General features: G+C 40.5%; 1 protein-coding gene across 5 annotated transcripts in view; it reads left to right on the top strand.

The window, feature by feature from the left end:
- The window catches only part of MCTP1 (multiple C2 and transmembrane domain containing 1), a 178,914-nt gene extending 162,925 nt beyond the window's left edge, over positions 1-15,989 (top strand). For all 5 annotated transcript variants that reach the window (XM_064641478.1, XM_064641476.1, XM_064641480.1 and 2 more), the window contains 4 exons: positions 1,462-1,571; positions 4,387-4,496; positions 7,998-8,095; positions 9,164-15,989. In XM_064641478.1, the coding sequence (XP_064497548.1) occupies positions 1,462-1,571; positions 4,387-4,496; positions 7,998-8,095; positions 9,164-9,235 (390 nt within the window). In that variant the 3' untranslated portion in view covers positions 9,236-15,989. The remainder of the gene's footprint in view (positions 1-1,461; positions 1,572-4,386; positions 4,497-7,997; positions 8,096-9,163) is intronic.
- Positions 15,990-24,717: the final 8,728 nt, after the last annotated feature.

Raw genomic sequence — 24,717 nt, 5'->3', positions numbered from 1 at the left:
CTGAGTCAATGACAGAGACTTTTGTATCATGGTTTGTGATGACTGTGTTTAATCAAAACAAAAGGTTGAACTTTTTAAAGGAAATCTTTTTCTAATAGTGAAAAATTTTCTTTCCATTTCTTATTTTCAGCAGTCACATTCAAACTATATGGGGTAATATGACATCAACTGATGGGTAATGTTGAACATACCCATTTGGCTTATCTGTAGTCTGGAAAAAAAATGAAGGGAAACTAATTTTTTTTTTCATGGTGATGCTTCATTGTAATCTCATCTAACACAGCATTGTTTTGAAAGTGCTGTTGGGTCTGAGTGGAGTTGATGCTACAACCTGTCTGGGTTCAGAGATAGAAGGATAATGGGGGAAAAATGAAGAGGTTGTCAGAACAGGAGAAAGCCTGTTTGAGGAATGGCCCATGGAGTGTATTGATGTACCTGGGCAGCACGTTGTTGTGTTCTTCTGGGAGGCAAAGTCTGCTTGGGTTAGCAGAAAGAAGGACAACATGCACTGATGGCAAATCTATCAAAGACCCTAGAATATGTCTTACTGAGGGTGGTTCCTGGTTTTAGGTGGAAATGGTCACTGTTTATGAAAGAACTCCACATTTTTAGGGGCACAAATAATCTTGACAAATTTAGTAAGAATGAAAGTACTTTTAGACTTCTACATTACCATAAATTGATGACTTGGTGAATAAAAGTCCTAATGGTGAAACCTGAACAAATAAGGAGGTAATTAAATTAATTCCTACAATGATACCTCCCCTGCATCTCCCATTTTGTCAATGGCTGGCATTTTATATGCTTTTGGGTTTCACTAATCTGTATTGTAAAGGCAAGTGGAGTTACGTTTGCCATAATTTCATGTATTGCAGCACTTGAATATTAGTTGGGAAAAGTGAGAGAGTGACAAAGAGCATGTGCTCACCAGCCAAGGTAGAATAGATGATGATGGGTGGCACAGGTATGTGTGAATCTTAAACACAAATTGGAGTCAGAGGGAATTGACCCTGTTGCTGAGGTCTTTCTGGTTTCTCACTCACTACCTCCCACCAGGAATGTTTATTTTCCTGGTGCCTACATCAGTGCAAGAAACAGCATTTCAACAAACTGCCATTGTTCTCCCTTATGACTCTTATCACTTGAAAGAGCACACAACATACAAGGTTGGCACCTTCAGCATGTTTAAAACTTAGAGACCTGGCTTATTGCAATATATATTTAGAAACGAATGCAGTGACAAACAAAATTGTGTGGAGCTCAGCATATATACTAAACCATATGTATTGCCCGTAAGCACTGCTTAAAGGACAAGAAAACATTTTCCAATTGCCACGTTTTAACAATTCCTTTTACATGAATCTGTGACATGGGCACTTTTGAAACTTAACTGATGGATACACAATCCTTTTCATACTGTCAGAAATTCTTTTACTCAACTATTACTATTCTTTTCTTTAGGAAGGTGAAAAAAAAGGATTTATGAATAGACTTTATGCCATCCAGGAGGTGTGTGTCACTGTTCAGAATATCCTTGATGAAATTGCTTCATTTGGTGAAAGGATCAAGAAGTAAGTGCTGACACAGGTGCTGGATTGCTCTCTAATGTTGTTCATACTTTTTCCATGCAGAGATACAAAATATTAGACCTTTATTTATTTATTTCAGGGGACTCCAGTTTTGGATGATCCATCGTTCAAACTCATCTATATTTACTTTGCTTGTGGAGGCCATCAGTCAATGAAAATCCTGTCATATTAATTCTGAAATTTGGAATTATATTAATTGGGAAAAAAATCAGAACTAAGGTTTTTAAGTAAACCAGAAAGAGAATCTTGTTGAGAGGTCTAACAGTAGTTATTTTAAAATGATAATAAAAAAATGCAGCTTTGATAAAGGAAGTAAGCGGAGCTGAATAGAATTGTAACAACGTGCATAACTTCCACTTGCTGGAAGTTGTATTTATGTACCTTAGCAAAACCTTTCATTCTAGAGTATTTGTAATTTCTAATACTTAATACATGATATATAAGAATTGCCAACAAATCTAGGCATTAAGAAAGAGAAGATCTGATATTTACTGAAGGAAATGTGTTGTATTTCTGACATGGTCAGTGAACAGCAGCACAGGGTTTAGTATTTGAGATGAGACTGGTTCCAGGAAGATGCCTTCCAGCTGTCAGCTGCAAAGCAGGGACAGGACTGACTTGGTTTTCCACGCCTCCAAAGCCAGGCGCATCACACCACCACCTGATTCACTTTTGGATGTGAATTTTAGGAAACTGGTACCTTGGGTGGAGGTCAGTCTGCAGGAATCCTGAGGATCATCTCTCATCTGTTCTGTTCTGTCTTGATGAAGAGGAGGTTGCCATTTTTGTGTTTAAGAGGAAATAATAGGAAATAATAGGAAATAATAGGAAAACCTGGGAAACATTTCCATAGGGACACTTACAGGCAGGCTGTGTTCACAGCAGCAGAGGCAGGTGCAAGCATATTGTATCACACAAGTTTTCCAGTCAAAAAAATGACCCTGTCTCTGAAAAAAGTCTTTTATCAAAAGGCTATTTGTGGAAGTTGTCTTGATGACTTAGTTTTTTTAATTGTGCATTTTGGAAGTAGGGTTTGTTCTATTATATACCAGATGAGAGCAACAGAGTTTTCTAAACTGAGTGAGACTATAAATCTTTGCTCCTAATTTGCTTCTAAAACTATAATGGGAAACCTGTACTGAATGCTGTGCTAACATAGCACATAAGGAGGTTTGCTAAGTGAGGAGCCAGTGCTCCCACACATGGTGTGTCTGTGATCCATTGCATACAGCCGAGTCACAGGAACATGAGCAGACCTTCTGTTCATCCCAAACGCATACAGAAGAGGGGAAAAGAGCAGGTGTCCCTTGAGGATAAAAGGAGGAATCCGACACTAAGTGACACTAACATAATGTTCATTCTGGAGACATGTCAAAATTGCCAGCGAGAAAATAAGACAAATAAACACAGGAAGCCAGACCTCATTATGAAAAATATGGCTAGCAATTCAAATAATTATTCTGCTAGAGAAGCCAAAATAATGTAATCACATTGATCGGGGATGTAGTTAGTAGGAATACTTTAAAGAGTATCATGAGGCTATTTAGAGCCAAAGCCACATTTTCCTTCTGGATGAATGTCATGCAACACTTTTGATATGGTGGTGCCTTTGTGGAACAAACCCACTGAGCCAAGCTCCCTTTAACCAGTTTTTTTATGGGATATACGTGTAAATTTATCATCTGGCCTTTCTCTTCTCTGCACATGGAGGTTGGAGAGCCACAGCACACTGTTTCAAGACTCATTAACTTTCTCTTCCTCACACCTCAACCTCTGCAAAATTAGGTGACCAGCAGTGTTTTGTCACAGAGTTTGGGATCCTTAGTAAGTATGTTGTAATCTGTGACTTTTGGAAAAGGTAATGAACGTCCTGAAACTCTGATGGGATCCCAGATTTTTTTTTCCTTTATCCATAGATAAATAACATTTACTTATTTCATTTTATTTTATATTTTATTTTATTTGGTAGATAAGCTTTCCTTTGCTTTTTCTGCAATGTACTTTACCTCTTTACCTTATGCCACTCCCTCCTTTTTTCCTCCTTGTGTCCTTTTGTTTGTTTGTTTGTTTGTTTGCCACCCAGTGGAATTTTATTTCCTTCCTTCATCTAGTGCTGCCTTCAGGACTGACTGTTCTACCCCCTTCTTTTTTTTTTTTCTTAACCTTCTCCTCCTTAAGCTCATTGGATGAGTTTCCAGCTTTCCCTACCCATACACTTACCTTTTCCTTTTCCCCCAAAACAGAAGGGCACCTGATTGAGGAGTGCATCTATACCTCAGACAGAGGGGAATGTCCCTGCTCAGCCTTTAACTGCTTGTGCTGCCCTTACAGTGGAACAGTGAGGTGATAAAACAGAAAGCCCTAGCAATACTTTTCCAACTATTGTATCCTACTTCTACCCTAGTATTGAAGAAAGCAATCTGAGTTGCCTGTGGGAATACATTTAGGGAATAAGGAGTTCTGTGTGTCTTGCCTGTTGCTATGCTAAGACTGGGGACAAGCACTGAGATTTCCAAAAAGCAGAGCAGTAGTTCTCTTGGCAGATGTGTGCTGTTGGGCAGGGAGAGGTGCCATTCAGCAGGTGAGTGGGTGAAGCCAGGACCTCCTTTCATTTCCACTAACAGTGGATCCAAGCCCAGGCTCTCCCTGATGTCCAACTTCCATGCATTCATTTGTAGACTCAGTTTGTTCACCCTGATGGAAAGTGGCACTTCTCCCACTCTCCTGCCCATTATTTGTTCTTTTATTGGGTCTGTTGGCTGACCTCAGTTCTGACTTCTGTTAATTTTTCTTTTAGTACATTCAACTGGACTGTCCCATTCCTTAGCTGGCTGGCGATTGTTGCCCTCTCTGTGTTCACTGTCATCCTGTATTTTGTTCCACTGAGATACATTGTTCTTGTCTGGGGTAAGTAAAGTCTTTTTAAACTGTCTGTACCACTTAAAACTCCGTGCTTTGTAAGGGATGACTTACATTGTCAGTACTTTTTGGTATTTATGGTCATGAAGCTGCCTCATGATGGAAACAAGCAGGTTAGTTAAAAATTGCAACTCTGTAAAGATGTAAGTCCATCTGCAAAATGCATTTTTCTTGGCTGGCATTGTAGACTTAATCATACTATGAACATGTAGCCATGAGGATTCTTCATATATCAAAATGTAGCTTTGTCTAGGTATTACTCTGATTTATTTTCACTACTTGTACACAAACAGGGGCATTTCAATCTATATAGTGCATTTAGGACAATATGCCTTTTTTACTGCAGTACTTTATCTTGTGAAAGTGTATGTAAACATAGCAACAACAAACCTGTTTAAGGGGTCACCTTTGGTTGGACAAAAAGGAATGGGTGGTATTTGGCAGGTTGATAAGGAACAGAAAGTATGAGCGGGTAGGGGGGTGGAATTATGATTGATCCAGGCTCTCACTACATTATCAATTGTCCCTATATCAATTCTTTATACTGATTTTAAAAAGCTGCCGTTACCCCATCTGTTGTAAATAATGCTCCCAGTTTTCATTTGTACATCTTTTCAATACATCCTATACCACTGGCAGCTGTACCCTTACTCAGTACCACAGATTTGTGAACAGCATAGTCTCAGTTAAATCTGTGGCTAGATTTTCTTTCTGAAGAAAGAATAACAATCCCACTTTTGTAAAAAACTTTTGAATTCAGGACACGACATAAAATCATCGAGCTGACTCTAAAGAATTAATTTTTTATTGATCAGTCAGTATTAGTAATTTCTTAGTGTGTTTTCACAAATAATCATAGCAGAATATTTAAAATGGAGCAGAAGCAATTAAGAGGATATGTACAAAAGTATTTCTACAGAACTAACAGAAACAAGCATGTGGGCTTCCTTTCTTTTCCTGTCTTTGGAGTTTTACTTCTCCCTCACATACCCTATATCACTTAGGTGTAACCAAACTCTTAGTTTGTTCCCAAAATTTCATTCTTCCTTGCACATACATGTGAACTTTGAAGTAGTTGGTCTGTGTCCTTTTTCTGTCATTTTTCAGACAGTTCTGACATCTTGCTTTCTTACATCCCCTTTGTTTGATGCAAGAACATTTGATTATAATACTCCTCCAAGACCTACAAAACTGTAGAGTGAGAACTGTTCTTTGAAAAGCTCATGACTGATATCCCAGGAAGGGTCACACTTCCACAGAAATGTCTGTTTCAGGTAAAGCAGAGCCTTAACTCCCAAGCCTCCCAAACCATGGATGGATAGCATAAGCACAAATTATTATAAATGTGCCTTGCATTCTTTCTATCTCTTCCTTCCTTGCCCCCAAGTTATATAGTGTACCTACATATGACTTCAAGGCCATTTGTTCACTAGTGGTTTCAGTGCAGGTTTTTCTCCTGCATTTCGGTTTAGGTGCCTTCTTACTCAGCGCGTGTGTGGGGGTCCCTTCTTTAGGGATCTGTTTCTCTTGCGTCATGCCAGGAGACCAGACAAGTACTGCATAGCTACAGCTCCCGCAGTCCCGACCTTCTCAGGGTGAAATGCATTCACACAGAGCCATGTCGTGCTGAGCATAGCTCTGTGCATCTGTCCCTTCAAAAACTGCAGTATTCCAAACATGTACCTGTTTCCTCCATCATGATGTGTTTTTAACCTCCCCCGTGTACATACATTCCTTCATCCCATTCATCCATCCTGCATTTGGAAGCCTTGAAAGCCTCTGTTTTCTGACATTTTTCCATAGGAATGTTTGAGCTGGTCTGTAGCAGCATTTGCCCGTGTCATTCTTTGGGAAAGCAGAGGTTTTAAATGAAAATTCCTCCATGTTATGGCACATCCGTTCTATAGCTGTCTTTCTTCTTTGCGTCCATAGGGACTGCCTCTGTCAGCATGCCCTGGCAAGAGATTCTCTGTGCTTTCCCTCTAGCCATCTCTCTCTCCAGGAGACTACTGGCCCTTGAAGATGTGGTTTGTTAGGTGGGGTGGAATGGGAATCACCTCTCCATCCTAATCCCATTCGGTGATGTGCAGAGTCGTGTCAACAGCTACAGCTGTTTACGTGGAAAAAGTATAAAGATAATTATTTTATTCTGAAAATTTTCTAACTTTTGGAAAAGATCAATCCCCTTGTTGTATTCTGTGCAGTGCTTTTCCTTTCTCAAGCCTTGACCATGATTTATTCATGCATTTGCTTTCATGGGATGACTGGTATTTTTCTTTATCAGATGTGACAAAGTGAAACCATATCAGCTCCTGAATTCACCTATAGGTGGTCCAGTGGCCACATGTAATGAACAGTAGGGTTGACCTTGAATTTCTCAGTCACTTGCTATGCAAAGCATCTTCTTAAAGGTGTTGACCCTCAGATGTTCCTTTTGAACACTCACTGTTCAATCACCAGATAAAGGAATGGCAGCATCTCCTATCTACATCACAGAACTGAGAATTCATGCAGTGGAAAGCTGTGGGTTTTATCAAGCTTATGAAGCTTACATGCCCCATCCCAAGGCCATAATTCTAAATTGCTAAAGCTTTCTGAAAGGTCTGGGTGCCAGAGACTATATTATCTTATATCTGATACAGCCTGGATAAATTACACAGGAAGGTACATTTTTAATGCTGTCCTGGCTATCTCCTGTGCCTGAAAGTCTATGTAGTTTGTACTGTTCCTGCTCCTGTTTTAGACATGTGTTCCCAGAGCCCACAAACTGGGTTCTCAAAATGTGTATGAGCCTGACTTGGTATGTTATGATAAGAAAAGTCTAATTTAAAAGCCTTCTTTCTGCTTAGTTTGTGGAGGATTTTTCTTGGTGCTTCTTAACACAAATTGTCAATAGGCATTATAAGACCATGATATCTAATAGAGACATCTGTCTTCTCTTCTCTGCACTGCCTTCAGCTCATCTGTATCTGTCATTCCCAGACAGAGGTTTGTGCAAACTCCTCTGAAACCTTCACATGATGCAGACTTCACTGCTTTCCATATGCTTCATTGTCTTTACCGTGAAGAATATTTTCCTTGAATCTCCAGAATCTTTCATGAATGTTCTATCCTGCAATTAAGCCCATTTCTGCTCATCCTCTCCAGTACAGAAATGAAATACTCTTTATTCCTCTCTTTTTTCCAACCTCCTCATAATAATCACAGTTTCTGTTACTTTCCAAAAAAATGTATTGAAGGAATTTGAAAATGCCCCTCAAACTTTTGCATTTTGAAACAGAGGGAACCACAGCAGCAGATTTCAACATTTGGAGCCTGCATTTGCAGTTCATTCATTCGTTCGTTCATTCATTCATTTGTTCGTTCATTCATTCATTCAGTGTTAATGTCAGACTTCAAAGTGGATCTAAAATCTTTTATAAAACTTTGTCAAAAATACTTGGATTTTTTAAAATGATCATAGTAACATTTGAACTTTCACTTTTGCAGGCATCAATAAATTTACAAAGAAGATTCGAAATCCATATGCAGTTGATAACAACGAGCTACTCGACTTTCTATCCAGAGTTCCTTCAGATGTTCAAGTGGTGTGTATATATTTTTTAAGAGTCCTTTCTGGTTTTGTTTTTTTTAAACGAATTTTTAAAGCAGTTATTTTGATTCAACATTATACTCTCTGCCACAAAGAAATTGCAAACTCAAGCTGGGGATAGTCCATGAACCATTAGGAGGCTGCTAGACTTTTTTCCAGGAAGAAAGTAGGTACTACCGTGGTTGTGCCTCTGAAGATCCTTAGAACAGTAATTATTTGTTAGATGATAGCAGATTCTAGAGCTTGTATTAAACAGCCTCCAGCATCACGTGAATCTGACTGGGATAAGACACTACGTAGGAAACACTGGAGCTGAAGCTGTCAGGACATGCAGAGAAGGAGTAGGAAGGTCAAATGATGGAAGAGGCAGCACCAGGCAGTGTTGCCCGGTGTCTCGTGACAGCACTCTGAGAGCACTTTAGCCTTTCCTTTTCTGGGGTGAAAGCTTTTGCTGTGGCCACAGTTCAGTTGTGCCCATAAACTCCTTAAAAAAAAAGCTGGTTGTGAATTACAAGCTGTTGTGATGCAATACACAATCTCCTGAGAGGATGCAAGCTTTAAGATAACATCAGGCACATAAATCATCTCTGGTATCACAAAGATTATAGACTTCACATATTTCTAGTTTAAGTTCAGAGCTGGTATAAGTAGGAGGTATGGGTACACGTACCTTCTCTGAATCTGATACCTTTGTGGCAAGCATTTAGAAATAAGCAAGTTTTTAAGATATATTACAAAGAATATTCATCCAGTTCACCCAAGAGGATACTGTTTATTGTCTGTAAGAGCACGTGGAGAAAACAAAAAAAAAAGAGTAACCTTTTCAAAGCTTACGTCAGTGCACAGTGTTATTTCCTGGCAGGATTTTCCTAATGTTGATTTTCCTTCTTACTCTAGATTTGCAGTTCTGTTGTTGTTGAATCACATGTACAAACCCTGTATAGTTTTTAGGGAGAAAGTTTTCTTTATCTTTTTTAACCCTGGGGGAAAAGAAAAGGTGTCTTCCCTTTTTTCTAGGAAGCACCACCTGAACTCTTTCTTTCTGAACTTTGTGTTTAAACAGATGCAATACCATGAACTGAAACAAGATCCCAGTCACAGCCCCAGCAAGAGGAAGAAAAACAACCCTGCCTAGCCAACTTCATGTGTTGAGGAGGCTAGCATCTGCCAGGGGAGAATAAAAGAGCAAGCCTAGGCAGCGTTTCCTTTCCCTAAGCTTTTTATTTATTTTGCCTTTTTATCTAGTGAGGAGATTTTGTAAATAGTGTAAAAAGGTGTTTCTCATTGAAGATATCTTTCTCACTGTAAAGACATTTGTTTTAAGTAGGGTTTTTGCCATTCGAAAGCCTGGTTAGAAACAGCATAATGCATTAAAGGAGTCAACCTAAAGTGGTAAATATGCACTGCTACTTGGTAGTCAAAGATACATGAAATACTCAAATCATGGTGACTAAACCTACAAAAGGTGTGAATTTAAATCTTACTCAAAAATTTGTCAGTATCATCCAGTAAGTCACCATTACAATGGTGACATTACTATGTTTTATACATTTAATGAGAAATACGATGCGGTGGAGCCTACTGCACTTAAGTTTTAGCAGATTTTTTAGTTCTCAGACCTTGATGTTAACTTCTGGTGCAACATTTTCCTGTGCAGGTGGGCTGCTTATAAGATAATGAGAAACACCAAGTGCAAATCTCTTTCTGGAGCTCCCAAAAGCAGTTCCTGATGTCTTTATCATTCCATTGTAAGATTTAAAAATCTCCATCTCTCTCAAAATACTGCCAGGTTTGTAACTGATTGCCTGTCTGATTTTTCTGTATGTACCAGTAATCTTCATTTGTACTACATAGTTTGGTGAATAAAGTCCATAGTTTTGCTGTAATTTTAAATAGTATAAAACTAACTCCATATTGCTTTTGGTGTCATGCTATGAACACTTTTTGTGCACATAACTATTTTAATATGGAAATGTTGCAGAAATTCTTTTTTTCAAATCACAAGATCATATTAATATGCTTTACCAAGCTGAAATATAGCGTAGAGGAAAAAAATGCAGTTGTGGTAAAACTGTTTTATTTTCTTAGCTATTAATGTCAGTTCTTCTGATACAATCTTTATCTACTGCATGGAAACTGCATTATCTTATAACTTACATGGAACATAGATGAGAAACGTTTACATTTCAAATGTTTTAGTGGCCACTGTATAATGAGTACTTGGGGATATATTCTGGTAGCTGCATGCAGACTACGTAGTGAGCAGAGACTCATTCCTGAGGGACTACCTGTACACAGCTCCTCATCGTAGCTCCCGGTGACATTAAAGGGGATTTTTGCCCAGGGGAGAGCGGCAGGACTGCATCCTCGAGGAGAGCTGTGGTCCTCTCTGGATTACCTCTCATTGGTTGCAATTGCAGATAAAGTTATATTGCACTACTCTAACAATACTTTTTGAAAAGACTATTTAGAAATACTGTGCAAGCACATGTTTATATATATTTGTCTAAAGAATTATATGTTAGCTGCATTGCTCATGAAAGATCGTCCTGGATTTGTTTATTTTGCAGATAAGATGATAGCCAAGTTCTGATGTGACAGTAATTTTGTTCTTTCTGTTTGTATATTTGAAAGAATGCCAGTCAAATGACTATTCTGCAGAAAGTCTTGTCCTTGTTACATCATGACTTTAAAAGAGTTCTGGCTGTGTGATGCCTGAAGACCAACATACTATTGATGAAATGAGAATCACTGATTAGCTTATTTTGTTTTAAAAAAGCCAAATTTTTGACTCAGCAATTATGCGAATGTTTGTTGCCTGTTGTCAGTTTCATGCAGTTCTTTAATACACTGCAAGCCTTGTACCTTCTTAATGTTGCCCACCTGTCTGCGTGTGATTTCCTGTTGTTGTCTTTTTTCTGTACCCAATTTCAAATGTCTACTTCGATGGTAATGTACGAGTTAGCTATGCACATTTCCTGCATTAAACACACCTTTAACGTCACTCTTTTCTATTACGAAGCCTCTGTCTTTGAAATCCTATGCTATCATTTTTCCCTGATTGGTGCGACATGGAAGTGTCAAGGAAAGCATCATATTTCTGTGTGCAGCATTTCAGTATTTTAAGCTCCATAATGTGCAGGTGGAGGGGGCAGGGAGAGAAAGACATCTGTTTGTTGAAGACTGGTCAATTCCTCTTAAATGCCTCAGACACTCGAAATTGATCTCACTGAAAATATAACGCACAGAGGTAAGGCTAAGAATGCATATGTATTAAATACAATTCTCCTGCCACAGCAAGACAATTTAAAATCACAATTTAAAATAGTTTGTGAGTGAACCTGTTTTCACTATTTGTAGTTTCTCTACTCTGCTTTTTGTGGGTGGCCTCTTTAATGAACCAGTCCCACTTTACGCCATAAATATTTTAACATACCTTCCTTTTCCAGATTGGTTCTGAAGTCCATTTCTAACCTGTTAGATTTACCAGGCTTTATTCTGAAAGCAACTTGTCTGTTCTAAACAGTCATGAAATTAAAAGGCATCGCACAATCATGAAACTCTTTCAGAAAATAAAATTTAATGACTTTATTTGGGTCCGTGGAAAATTATTAGCTTAATTGGGGTCCACACTTATAGCAGGTGTCAGAGCATTCAGGATCCACCAAGGTTGATTGTCTGAGAGGCTTTAGTTACAGTTCTGATGGTAATTCATAGTACAGAGGTTACTTACAGAGGTTTTTATAGTTGTTTCTCGTTGTAGTGAGGAATGCCTAATAGCAATGAGCTTTAACTGGGAGAGCTGTGTACTGTGACTTAGTATTTTAAATCCAAGTGCAATAAACCCCAAGATGTTTTTCTATTGCAATTAAACCAGCGGTGGAATAATGAAAAAGCGATTAAGCAACCTTCATACAGTCTATCAGCTAATGTGGTCCCTGACAGCATAAGCTCTACTGACAAGAGGAAGAACTGCTGGCCCCTCCTGCCTTTTCTCCACCTTGGCCTGCATTCTCTAGGTGACCAAACTTGTATTCTCCATTTCCTGGTCACCACTATACTATCAATTAAACCTCAACTGGAAACTGTTTGCTTTGTCATCCTCTCCTGCTTTTTCTCCTACTTTTATTTTTTATGGACTTCTTTTCCTTATCCACATTCTTTGACTAATTCACCTTCTTATAGATGTAACTCCCTTGACAGTTTGATCACAAACCTTCAGCTGCTGGTTTTGTGTCAGCACTTCAGTTTCCCTCTGCAGTTTCAATGTTTGGTTTCTCACTGCTGCATTAAAGGAGTCATCCATACTTGTCTTCCATCAGCTCTGCTTTTCTTGGACCTGCAGTGAGTCCCATCCAGACCAACCTCATCATGGTACTCCACGTTCAAACTTTGTTGGATTCTCACTCCCTGGTGGTGATATATTTTGAAGTTGTTCCCTGTGATAGAGCAGAAAAGAAGAGTAAAGAAATTGCAATCTAATTTTAGCGGAAGGAAATATCATCTGAAAGTTGTATAACTATTTCTGCAATATACATGGATCTTGCTGTTGGCTACTGGCTTTTGAAATATCTGAGCTTATGTTTTGCTCTGCTCCAGTTGAAGGATTTGGACCTCTGTGTGATTTACATGAAATCATAAAGGGCATTTGATCTGGGGGGAAACCAATTAACATAAAGGCATACCAAAACATAAAACCTGTAGTTTATTAAGTTTGTGTTTAAAATTGGCAAAAGTAACAAGCATGGGTTGCTTGGGACCCAGGGGGATTACTCTAATGAATTCTCCATCATAGAAAATGATTGCACAGTTTTCACTGTGCAATTTACTGTTCTTTGTAAAATCCTATGCTTCATAATTAATTACAGCACTATGATTTTTGCAGTTTGGCTTTTTTCTCTACAGATTAATGTGTAGGCTGCACTTTGAGCAGACATTTTCACAACAAAGAGTGGCATTTGAAAAAGAAATTAATTTTTGAAGTAGTTGACAATTGACATCACTTGGTGAAGATGCCAAATGTCAGGAAGTTTAAAGCCAGGGTTTGTGTTTATCTTTTGATTTAAGTTGTGATAAAGTGAAAGGAGAGTCACAAACAGTTGCAGATGGAGAGAGTGTGCTGTCCTGGAGCCACCAACACTGTGCATTGCTGACAGTAACTGAGACAGTCATGCTTGTAACAGAGGAGACATGAGATACACCTTCTGTGAAGAGCTTTAGAGAGCTTTAGAGAGCATCTGCCCAGCTGCCCTGTCTCAAGCGGTTGCATTAGTTCATCATTTTTGTGAGTGCTAATTTAAATGACCAGTGTATAATAGAAAAATGAATAATGGTGCAAGGGAAGGAGGGAGTTTCTTGGGTTTTCTCCATCTCAACCTGAATGTTAAAACCCTCTTTCTGGTCTCGGTACACAGTTGAGGAAATGTGACATCACTGCATCTAATTGAGAAATCTTGAGTTTTTAGAAACCCTAGTTCCTATACTGAGAGTTCAGTCCATTTGCACAGAGTATGCTTCCAGGGCTAATGCTAGACAGTAGCCATTCCCCTTAAATCGTGCATGCATGCAGCAGGACAAGTCCATGTATCTCAAATCCTCTAATCTCCTCAATGAGAAACCTGAAAAACCTGATGTTATTTTCAAATAATGTGGTTTAAGTCTAATTTCTCACTCCCTACATTGGAAAGGAAGTGCAGCTGACAACTTCTCTCTTAATTTCTGCCCTGTTCAGCCTGCTGCCAAAGGCAGAGGTTCAGCAACAGAATGGAGAACTACAGGCCTCAGCTATGTGTGGACTCCATATAATAGGCTGCTATTATATGAGAAAATAAATTTTCAATCTTAATCCAGAACCAGAGGACACAGATCAGGTGGACAAGTAGTTTTGTAAGGCCTGTGATGCTAAAATGGAGAGACTTTGATGCATGGGCTATTTGATGGATAAGGAATTGGCTGGACTGCTGCATCCAAAGTGTTGCAGTCAAGAAACAGCTTAGTGTTGAAATGGAGATCAGTAATAAGTGGTGTGATTTAAGGGTCTGTCCTGGGACCAATACTATTTAATATTGACATCAATGACATAGTAGGATCAAGTGTACTCTCAGTATAGCAAATGACACCAAGCTGAGTCATGGAGTTGATTTGCTGTAGGGAAGGGATGTATATCAGGTCTTCAAAAATCAAATGTCTTTTGAGTGATGGAAGAAGGAGAAGGCTTAAAAACTTGCATAGTTTATGTTCAGAGTAGAACTGAAAGCATCCTACCACCCAAACCCACACCTAAAGCATTACAAGGAGTCAGGCAGATGTCATCAAGGCTTCCATACTTTGCACTCATCAAAGGTAACAGATGAGAAAGCCAATCTTGTGTTGTAGCTTTTCTAAAATGAAGACTGTGTTTCTATAAGAACTGATAGAATACCTTCAATTTCTCATAAACTGTAAAAGCGTTTTGGGGTCATCTTCCTACCTCAGAAAAAAGTTTTACTCTGCTAATAGAGGCAGTAGCTGAGAGGGATGTTGCTAAAGCCTTGAACACTCCACAAGAGTTGACCTCTACCTGCAGGACGCAGAGGTCAGCTTCAGTAAGGCTGCTGGAGGGCAGGTGCAGACATGCAGAGTTGTGATGGTGACAGCCACAACTCAGATGACATGAAGCTGACCCAGCTGCAGCTCCCTAATTTCGGTGTAGTGAGCATGGCACTTGCCCTAGACAGGAGCCTGTGGTTTCACTTTCTGTTTAGTCTGAGTGGACCCAAACCCATGACATATAGTTTTTAAGAGAATGCTGTGGTAGACATGAGGCTATTCAGATGAAGGGAAAGGGATGGCTACTCTAATTAATTAGAGTATCGATCCTCTTGGAGCTGGAGCTCAGTGCAGAAAAGGATTCAGGACTGACATACAAGATACGAAAGAGGCAGTGGGCAACAGAAAAAATTAGAAATAAAACTAGCAAAAATTTATGCAATTTTCAGGAAGGCATCATAGAAACAAGAGTGTACATGTGCTCCCCTGCAGGAGAAAAGAAAACAAATGCCTCCTTGCCCCTTTGAAGATACCCTGGCCTGTAGAGGTTTCTGGGGAAGGGTACAGTTTTGAAAGATAAGCACCATCCTCATCCTGCTTTGTAGGGACCTATCTCCCCCTGAGTCACTAGACAGAAGCCTAGAGGGGACCGGAAAGTTTTTCCTTGGATCTGACACTTGCTAGCAACTCATGTTATTCGTCTGTTATTTACAAGCCTTTACTTCACAATAATGCACAGGGTAAAAAACCCAAAATTTGTTCTTAAATTTTTAAAAGGGAAATATTTGAAACAGAACCTACTTGCCTATTTGTAGTCTGTCATTCAAAGTAAGTGTTTTTGCTCTTTCCCTTCAGACAGACCATGATGGCCCCTTCTAGCAGACCCACCGAGTGTTGTTTCATTGATGGCTAGCAGTCACTATAGGTAAATGAAATAATACCATATGAAAGCTTTGTGTCCTAAACCTGATACTGCTGTGGCACATGCATGTGAAAGGATTTTTTTTTTATTTGTGGAGAAACAAAGCAAAACCAAAAAACACCCTGTCCTGGTTTCAGCCAGGACAGGGTTAATTTTTGCAGTAGCCAGGAGAGGGTGTTGCTAGGACACAGAGGTTATTCTATACCACCTCATGTCCCACCTCTGAAGGCGGGGGAAAGGGACTCTTCCAGGGAGCAAGGGTTCCTTGCCATCAAAAAAATGTGATTGAGGGAGCTGTCTGGTATTGTCTATTATCAGGATGAGTTCCATGTGAATAATTTTTTTTTGTACCCTCTGTGATTGCTAGTGTTGCTGCTACTGTACATTTTTTCTTATCTCCTTGCTGTTTCCAGTAAATCGTTCTTATCTCAGCCTGTAATCTTTGCCTTTTGTGCCTCCAATTCTGCGCTCCATCACACCACAGAGGGGAAGGGGAGGGGGAAAAGTGAGGGACTGAGAGAGTGGCATATGGTTTGGATAGTCTTGGTGGGGGCACTGAACTGGGGAGTGCCATTCCTGAACCACGACAGCCCTATTTGGAGCCCAGTGTGGCACATGAAGAGTTGAGATAACAACAGCAGGTTGGAACAAATTTGATCTAAGCATTTGTTGTATTAGGTATGGACCCACTGATCACAATGTTGTTTGGTCTGTTCACATGGGTGTGGTACCTAACCCTGTATAGATGCCTGTATTTGTTCCTCCCAGTGCTCTCTTTCAGAGCAGGTGGAGGGGTCAGGATTGCCTTGTTGCTCTGTGGTGGGATATCAATTTATGACATGATAACATAAAGAGCAATGAGGCCCATTTGAGATGTGTATTCAGTGTTGCTCTCCTACCCTTCCCTTGAGCATTACCTTTGAGAATAAATTAAGTCTGTAGGGGAAACAGGGGAGAATGATTTTCTCTAGCTCTTCACCTTCTTTTCTGTTTCAGGATTGTTAAAACAGCTTTCAAGAATTTTGCATTTCCCTTTGGATGTTAAGGAAAGCATATTCTTGTTGCTACCTCTGCCAGGTCTCTTCAGTGCTATCCACACCATGTTTGAGTTACAAAAGACATTTTTAGGAAGGCCTTTCAGAGATTTGCCCTGACAGTGGATAGTCATGAGTGGCATGGAAGTGGGGAGGATATGGGCCAGTATTTGGAGGACTTCCCTCCTCCAGTAGTTTGGAAATTCACCCCTGAACAACTACAGGACACTGTTAAAATGCTAAAATATGTGAAAGAAAAATGCTGTGGCGGCTCCAGAGAGATGCAAAGTTATACAGCGTTCTGGGCCCTGGCTGCTATTTATTGGACACTTCTTGATCCTCGACAGCACTCTCAGGGGGAGGAGGAGGAAAGCAGACCAACAGGCCACTCAAACTGCAGATGACCCACAAGAACAATCCATGCCAGTAGCAGTTGCCCCTGTAGAGAATAAGAAATTCAGCACCAAAACAGTTCACTTAATGAGAGATGAAGAGGAATTAGGGCCCTCACAACATGTCTGGGTTTAAGACAAATGCTGGAGCAGAGAATCCAACAAATGAGCCCTCTCTTCTTTATTTAAAACCTCTCCCCTTTGCACCAATAAAGAGAAACAAAATGTGAGCAGATATAAGTGAAAAACCCCACAGTTTACTGAAAGGAAAATATAACAACTGTAAAAATACAAACAAAACAGTTTAAGCCAGTAAGGGACAGAAATCATCTTTAATATCTTCCCCATTGGTACACAGACAACATGGTGGCAACACATGCTCTCCCCTCTCTCCTCCTGGGAGAACAAAATAAAAGTACTGTGGCAGACAACTTTCTGCAGTTTAACACCCTCTCCAGCTAGACAAAAACCACTGCGAGGTTGGGATAAAGCAAAGCCTTGGAAAAACCATTTGTCCACAAAAAGTTATGGTATTAAACTGCTCAGTTCACATCACCTGGTCAGGCTCAGGTTCTGTTCAGCTCAAACTCACAGGTTGTTGCTGGAGAAAGTGGCTTCTTGCCACTCAGCTGCACTCTGAGTTGGCTCCACTCAACTGGGACTCTGCACAGCTCATCTGGGCTCAGCTCCATTGGGGTTTGGGCTACATGTAGCATGGCTGGGCTCGGCTCCATGGTGGTTCTGATGCAGAGACTGTAGTAGGGCTGTTCCCAAGTGCAGCTAGCAGATAAACAGCTGCAGTGGCTGCAGAGTTGGTTTAACTTTCATTTTCCCCCAGATTGTGGAGGAGGTGGCCCTGGGTGGCTCCCCTTTTCAGAAGTCCCTGGCGTGGGTGCAGGGGAGGGTACCGGTGTAGCAGTGGCTCCTGTGGTTGGTTCCGGCAGTCTGTGTGTGTGTCTCTCTTTCTGCTCATCCAACCAAAAATGTGGTGAGTTGGAGAGAGGGATTTGTGGTTCCATCCTGGTGGCATCTTCCTCTCCCCACCCCAACCCCACTGCCCATCCGTGACTGCAGTGAGGTGTTCACTCTTAAAACAACAGGATTCCAAAACAGTGTTGGAAAAGGGAATAAAAAACAAATGCCTTCTTTAACCATGACATGACAGCAAGAAGAGCAGGGCCAGAAATAATCACCCAATCCCTATCCCCAGGTGAACTGTGAGATATGAGAAAAAATTTCAGCTGCCACTCAGGAGAGCCCCTGGTGACCTGGGCTGCTCTGATGCTGAGACAGTACATCCCATGATATGAAATTAGATGGTAGTGAAGCCAAACAACTGGGATCTACTGGACTGTGTGGATCCAATGGCCTGGCACATCAGACACTGGCACAATGCCCTCTGATGCCATCAAGATATATAGGGACAGAATCCATTTCTACTTGTGAGGTGAGAAGGCGATCCCAACAGCTGATTGTAGTGGAAGCTGAAGTGAGCCTGACGTGGTACGAATTGCAAAAACACCCCATGGTGACTGGCCCAGAAGCCTCATGCATCCTTGGCACAGATTACCTGGGGGGAAGGTATTTCATTGGCCTTTTGGGATAGTTGCTGTGGTGATAGAGGAAATTAGACAGCTGAATACCTTGCTTGGTCTCTCAGAGGACCCTTCTGCTGAGGCACTGCTGAGGGCCAAAGAACAACAGGTAGCAATCGCTACCACAGCAGGGCACTGTCGACAACACTGCACCAACCACGACTCCATGACCCCCATCCATGAGATGATTGGTGAATTGGAGAGCCAGGGAGAGGTCAGCAAGACTCACTTACTCTTTAATAGTCCCATATGGCCAGTGCGTTAGTCCAGTGGAGAGTGGAGACTAACAGTAGACTGTTATGGCCTGAAGGAAGTCACATCACCACTCAGTGCTGCCGTGGTGGAACTTCAGTAGGAACTGGAGTCCAAGGCAGCAAAGTGGTGCCACCATCAACATTGCTGATGCATTTTTCTCCATTCCTTTAACAGTAGAGTGCAGGCCAGAGTTTCCCTTCACCTGGAGGGACATCAAGTACCTCTGCAAACACAGCCCCATTATTTCCTATGGATTGATCCAGACTGCACTGGAAAAGGATGAGGCTCCAGAACACTTGCAATACATTGATGACATCATCATGTGGGGCAACACAGCAGAGGAAGTTTTTGAGAAGGGGGAGAAGATAAAACAAATGCTCCTGAAGCCTGGTTTTGCTGTAAAGTAAAGTAAGGTTGAGGGACCTGCCCAGAAAATTCAGTTTTTAGGAGTAAAATGGCAAGATGGATGTTACCAGATTCCAGTTGATGTGGTCAACAAAATAGTAGCTGCATCCCCACTAATCAACAAGAAAGATGCTTGAACTTTCCCAGGTTCTGTGGGTTTTTGGAGGATGCATATTCCAGATTACAGTCAGATTATAAACTCTATCATGTCACATTAAAGAAAAATTATTTCAAATGGGGTCCTGAATAACAACAAGCTTTTGAACAAATCAAACAGGAGATTGTTCTTGCAGTAGCCTTTGGGCCAGTCAGGACAGGACAAGATGTAAAAAATGTGCTCTACACTGCAGCTTGGGTCCTCCATATGGAGTCCTATAAGCTATTGAGGGACAAGGTGGATCAAGTCAGGTTGCAGAGCTGAAAGCCATCGAGCTGGCTTTAGATAGGGTTGAATGAGAGAAATGGCCAGTGCTCTACCTCTACACTGACTCATGGATGGTAGAAAATGCTCTAGGAGGGTGGCTGGACTGATGGAAAAAGACCAGTTGGCAGTACAGAGGGAAACCCATGTGGGCTGCTGACCTCTGGCAAGACATCACTGCCTGGGTAAAAAGAAGTATGTCATGCAAAAAAGTGGCCTGTAAAAGTACGTCATGTAGATGCCCACATACCCAAGAGTCAGGCTAGTGAAGAACATCACAACAATGGACAGGTGGATTGGCTGCCAAAACTAAAATGTCTCAGGTGGGTCTGGACTGGCAATTTAAAGGTGAATTATTTCTGGCGCAGTGGGCCCAGGACACCTCAGGTCATCAGGGAAGAGATGCAAGAGGCAGTTGAGTTCATGATCAAGGGGAGGACGCTGTCTCTAAAGTTATCCATAACTGTGAAATATGCACTGCAGTCAAGCAGGCCAAGCAGGTAAAGCCTCTGTGAAATGGTGGATGATGATTGAAATATAAATATGGGGAGGCCTGGCAGACTGATAACATCACACTCCTGCAAACCCTCCAAGGCAAGTGCTACCTGCTGGCAATGGTGGAAACAACCACTGGATGGGTGGAGATGTACCCTGTGCTTCACATCACTGCCCAGAACACCTTCTTGGGCCTTGGGAAGCAAGTCTTGTGGTGACATGACACCTCAGAAAGAATTGAGTCGGACAACAGGACTCATTTCAAAAGCAGACTCATAAACATCTGGGACAGAGGGCACGGGATTGAGTGGGTATATCATACTACCTACCATGCACCAGCCTCTGGGAAAATTGAACTCTACAATGAACTATTAAAAACACTACTGAAAGCAAAGGGTGGTGGAACGTTCAAACATTGTCATCTACATTTAGCAAAGGCCACCCGCTTAGGTAACACTGGAGGCTCTGCCAGTCAAGCTGGCCCTGCCCAGTCAAAACCTCCACGTACTGTGGAAGAGGATAAAGTCCCCATGATGTGTATGAGGAATATGTCAAGGAAGACAGTTTGAATTAGTCCTGCCTCAAGACAAGGAAACCCATCTGTGGCATTGTTTTTGCTCAAGGACCAGGGTACACTTGGTAGGTAATGCAGAGGGACTGGGAAACATGATATTCTCCTCAAGGGAATTTGTTTTTTGCTGGGTGAGAACAGCCTGTAATGTTGAATTCTGTACTATTGGTTGCTGAATGACACTGCCACAGTATGCCATAACTACCATGGACAATGAGGATGGACTGCTCCAGATACACCAGTCGTGAGCTCCTGATGCAGCTTGCAACCAGCCAACAGCACACCAGCCCTCCTGCCCTGAAAGACATCTGGGATGAATAGAACCCCCACTCATGGACTGAATGAATGCAACAGACATCTTGGAGGGACAGCCCTTGACTATGAAAGTGATACCTGTGCTTTTGTGTATATATATAGGTGTATGTGTGTGTGTGTATATAGATATATACTTACATACACACACACACACATATATATATGTATATAGTTGGAAGATGTAGGATCTCAGCATGATGTTGATGGTATAGAAAAAGTTCCATCCTAGACAGGGTTAATTTTTGCAGTAGCCAGAAGGAGGCATGGTTAGGACATCTCGCATCATTGCTTGGGGCAGGGGATAGGGACTTTCTTCCAGGGTCGAAGGGTTTCTTTCGATTGAGAAAACATGGCAGAGGGTAATGTCTATTGTCGAGGGAGTTTCCATGTGAATAATTTTTCTTGTTCTCTCTTTCCTTAATATTGTTGCTGCTACTGTTCATTTTTTCTTATCTCCTTGCTGTTTCCAATAAACTGTTCTTATCTTAGCCCGTAATCTTTGCCTTTTGTACCTCCAATTCTGGTCTCCATTGCACTGGAGTGAGGAGGAAGAGGGGGGAAGAGTGGGGAAGTGAGAGATTGGCACTTGGAGAGTCTTGGAGGGGGCATTGAATGGGAGAATACCTTTCCTAAACTACAACACACTCCAACCTGAACATTAGTTTAATAAGGGTAGTGAAGTCTCTATAAATACAACTATGCTAGAGCCTTTGATTATTTTAGCCATCATTTAATGATATAATTTCCCTCACTGCTTTTTTGTGTGGAGTTTGCAAAGGCCCATCAGGGAACAAATTCTGTGAACGCTCCTGAAATGAGAAGGAGTGTTACAACAGAGAAGATCTGTTATCATCGGTCCACATGGTATCCATATGAAGTTCAATCTTTGGTAGTTCAAGAGCCACTATAAATAGCATGTACCCTATACAGGGAGGGTGTGCTTTGAACAGCTAAAAGTGGTGGCTGGTTGACCGCCCCAAACTGCCAGATCATATATGTTCTCAGAGCAAAATTTCAGCAGGTATGCAGATAGCATAACATCATTAAAGATAATCAGAGTTGGAGCATTATTGAGAAGTAGCAAATGTGAAATTGTAGGACTAAATGGGTAAGCAAGGCAAAAAGCAAACCAACACGCTGAGTTATTCACACTGCAGTTCTATGATTTTTAATATAGATTTCTCCAGTTTGGTTTATTTTTTTTAAACTTAGCTTTGCCTTCCCTAAATTTTCCAAAGCATGACAGTTACATATCTTGGCAAAACATCCACTAGCTTTAAATGAAAAAGAAAGATTATTTATGTACACTGGGAGTTAAACAAAAATGAGAATCTCTTTACATGACTCTCTGGAAAAACTCTGACATGTAGCAAATGTGTACAAGCTCATTTAGGTATGACAAGAATTGGATTAGTTAAACTTCAGCTGTGTATAAGTGACAAACCAAAACAGGTAAACTTGTCTGTGTCAGCACTATTAACAATTGGTATAAACTGAATGCTCACTCTTCGACTGTTTTATTTTCACTTCTGCTACATTCAAGGCTAATGACAAAATTCCAGCATCAACAAGATAGCTCTTCTGAAAGACTAATGAAACTTGCATTGAAAGAACTTTGTAACTGGATCTCAGTTTCTTAATTGGATTTGAGCACAGTATTTTTTGTACTGCTCTTTCTTCTTTCCTTCCCTCTCCAGCTAGCAGTCTCTTTGAATGCGGGTGGTAGCAAAACTTCCTGATGTTGTTGAAAACCATCAAAATAGTCTAATTTCACTTTTTTTAATGTATATTGTCATCAGCTATAGGGAGATAAAAATATTGTTTCTTAATAGTTCTAATTATTTTTGGAGCAATTTACTTGTGGTCTACAAACACCTGTTTCACAGATGTCTGTGTAGACAGTGTCACTGGAACTCTGCAGCTTTACTGTTTCATCTCTTCTGCTTGGGGTTCAGTGCCTGCCTGATGGACAGTCTGCTCAGCTCTTCCTTTTTTAAAAGAAGGCATTTTGCATTTACTCAGATGCCTAAAGTATGCTATTATAGTAGTATTTACTGATATCCTGACTTAAACCAACTTCTTAGGCAAACCAGAATCCTTTTTTCTTTTTTTTTCCTCCAAGATTACAAGTTTGATTGATAAATTATGTGCATTTCTCTGTCTTTATCTGAATATGAGCACAGAGGTGAATATTTTCCGAAGTTAATTTTAGAGGTGTTTTCCTGAAAAAGCATAATTTCATATCCTGGTAAGTATGATAAATTTATGAATTTCTAAGGATCTTTATATATTATAGTTTGATGACTGTAATTACTTTATGTTCATTTTGCAGAATAGAAAAGGAGTTATTTGACAAATTTTAAACTGTATTCATTTGGGAATAATCACTGAGCATGAAATGTAGGACCTCACAATGAAGGCTGTACTTATGTGAAAATAAACTGGAGATGAATCTTTTCAATTTACTGTGGACACTTGACCACATGGCACAGTGCTAAAGCAAAAAGGTTCTGTGTGGTCCTCAAATGTATGGACAAAGGGGCTGTCTGTCATAGAATAGTTTAGGTTGGAAAAAATCTTTAAGTACATCAAGTCCAGCCCTTAACTGAGCACTGCCAAGCTCACCACTAAACCATGTCATAAGTGCAACATCTACATATATTTTAAATCCCTTCAGGAATGGTGACTCTACCACTGCCCTGGACAGCTTATGCCAGGGCTTGACAACCCCTTTCTGTGAGGAAATTTTCCCTAATATCCAAGCTAAACCTCACCTGGTGCAACCTGAGGCCATTTCTTCTTGTTCTGTCACCTGGGAAAAGAGATCGACCCTTACTTGACTACAGCTTCCTTTCAGGTAGTTGTAGAGAGTGATAAGCCTCCTTTTCTTCAGGCTAAACACACACAGCTCCCTCAGCTGCTCCTCATATGGTTATTGAAGCTACAAAGACATTTAAATGTTATATGCTAAATTTTGCTCCTAAATAAAAATAATACAATTCAACAGCAAAACTTCTGTGCCCAGACTCAGTAGTGATTTATTTGCCAATGTGACCATTTTGAAGTCAAGACTTCATAAAACTTCCTACAAAATAACACTGAGATTTTTGCACATGAACTGATGTGCTTCGTATCTTGTAATGGAAACAAAGAATATATGACAGAGAAAATACAGCACTGAAATTTGGCTTAATGCAACTTTTTTGGGAACTTTTGAAGCTTAATTGATATCTTTGTATGCTACTAAAATTCCTGACTGCGTATCTCAGTGTGCTCTACCTTCTATTTTACTGCTCTCAATTCTTGTGCTGATGACCACAGTTACTCACCTGACTGGGAAGCACCATTGCAGCAGCATGATCCGGTACATGTGCAAAAGGATTGAGGATGAAGGTATACCTTTGTGCTTGTGAAGCATGTCAGTGTGTGAAACATGGACATAGAGAGAAAAAGGGGAGGGGTCCTGGCAGGCTGATTTTGTTCTTTTAACTAAGCTAGGAAGTGGGACATGCCCTACATGGTATGAGGAATTTTTAGAAAGCAAACAGTTTAATCACTTATTAATAGATCTCACTTTACTGCAATCATGATTTAACAGGAAAGTTGTGCTATACTGAAAGAGAACAGGTACTCTCTAATAAACTGGATGAAACATAATTTTATGTTAAATATGACTGAGATATT

The sequence above is a fragment of the Pseudopipra pipra genome, chromosome Z (genome assembly GCF_036250125.1).
Source record: "Pseudopipra pipra isolate bDixPip1 chromosome Z, bDixPip1.hap1, whole genome shotgun sequence".
NCBI lineage: Eukaryota > Metazoa > Chordata > Aves > Passeriformes > Pipridae > Pseudopipra > Pseudopipra pipra.
This window is presented reverse-complemented; position numbering and strand designations above follow the sequence as displayed.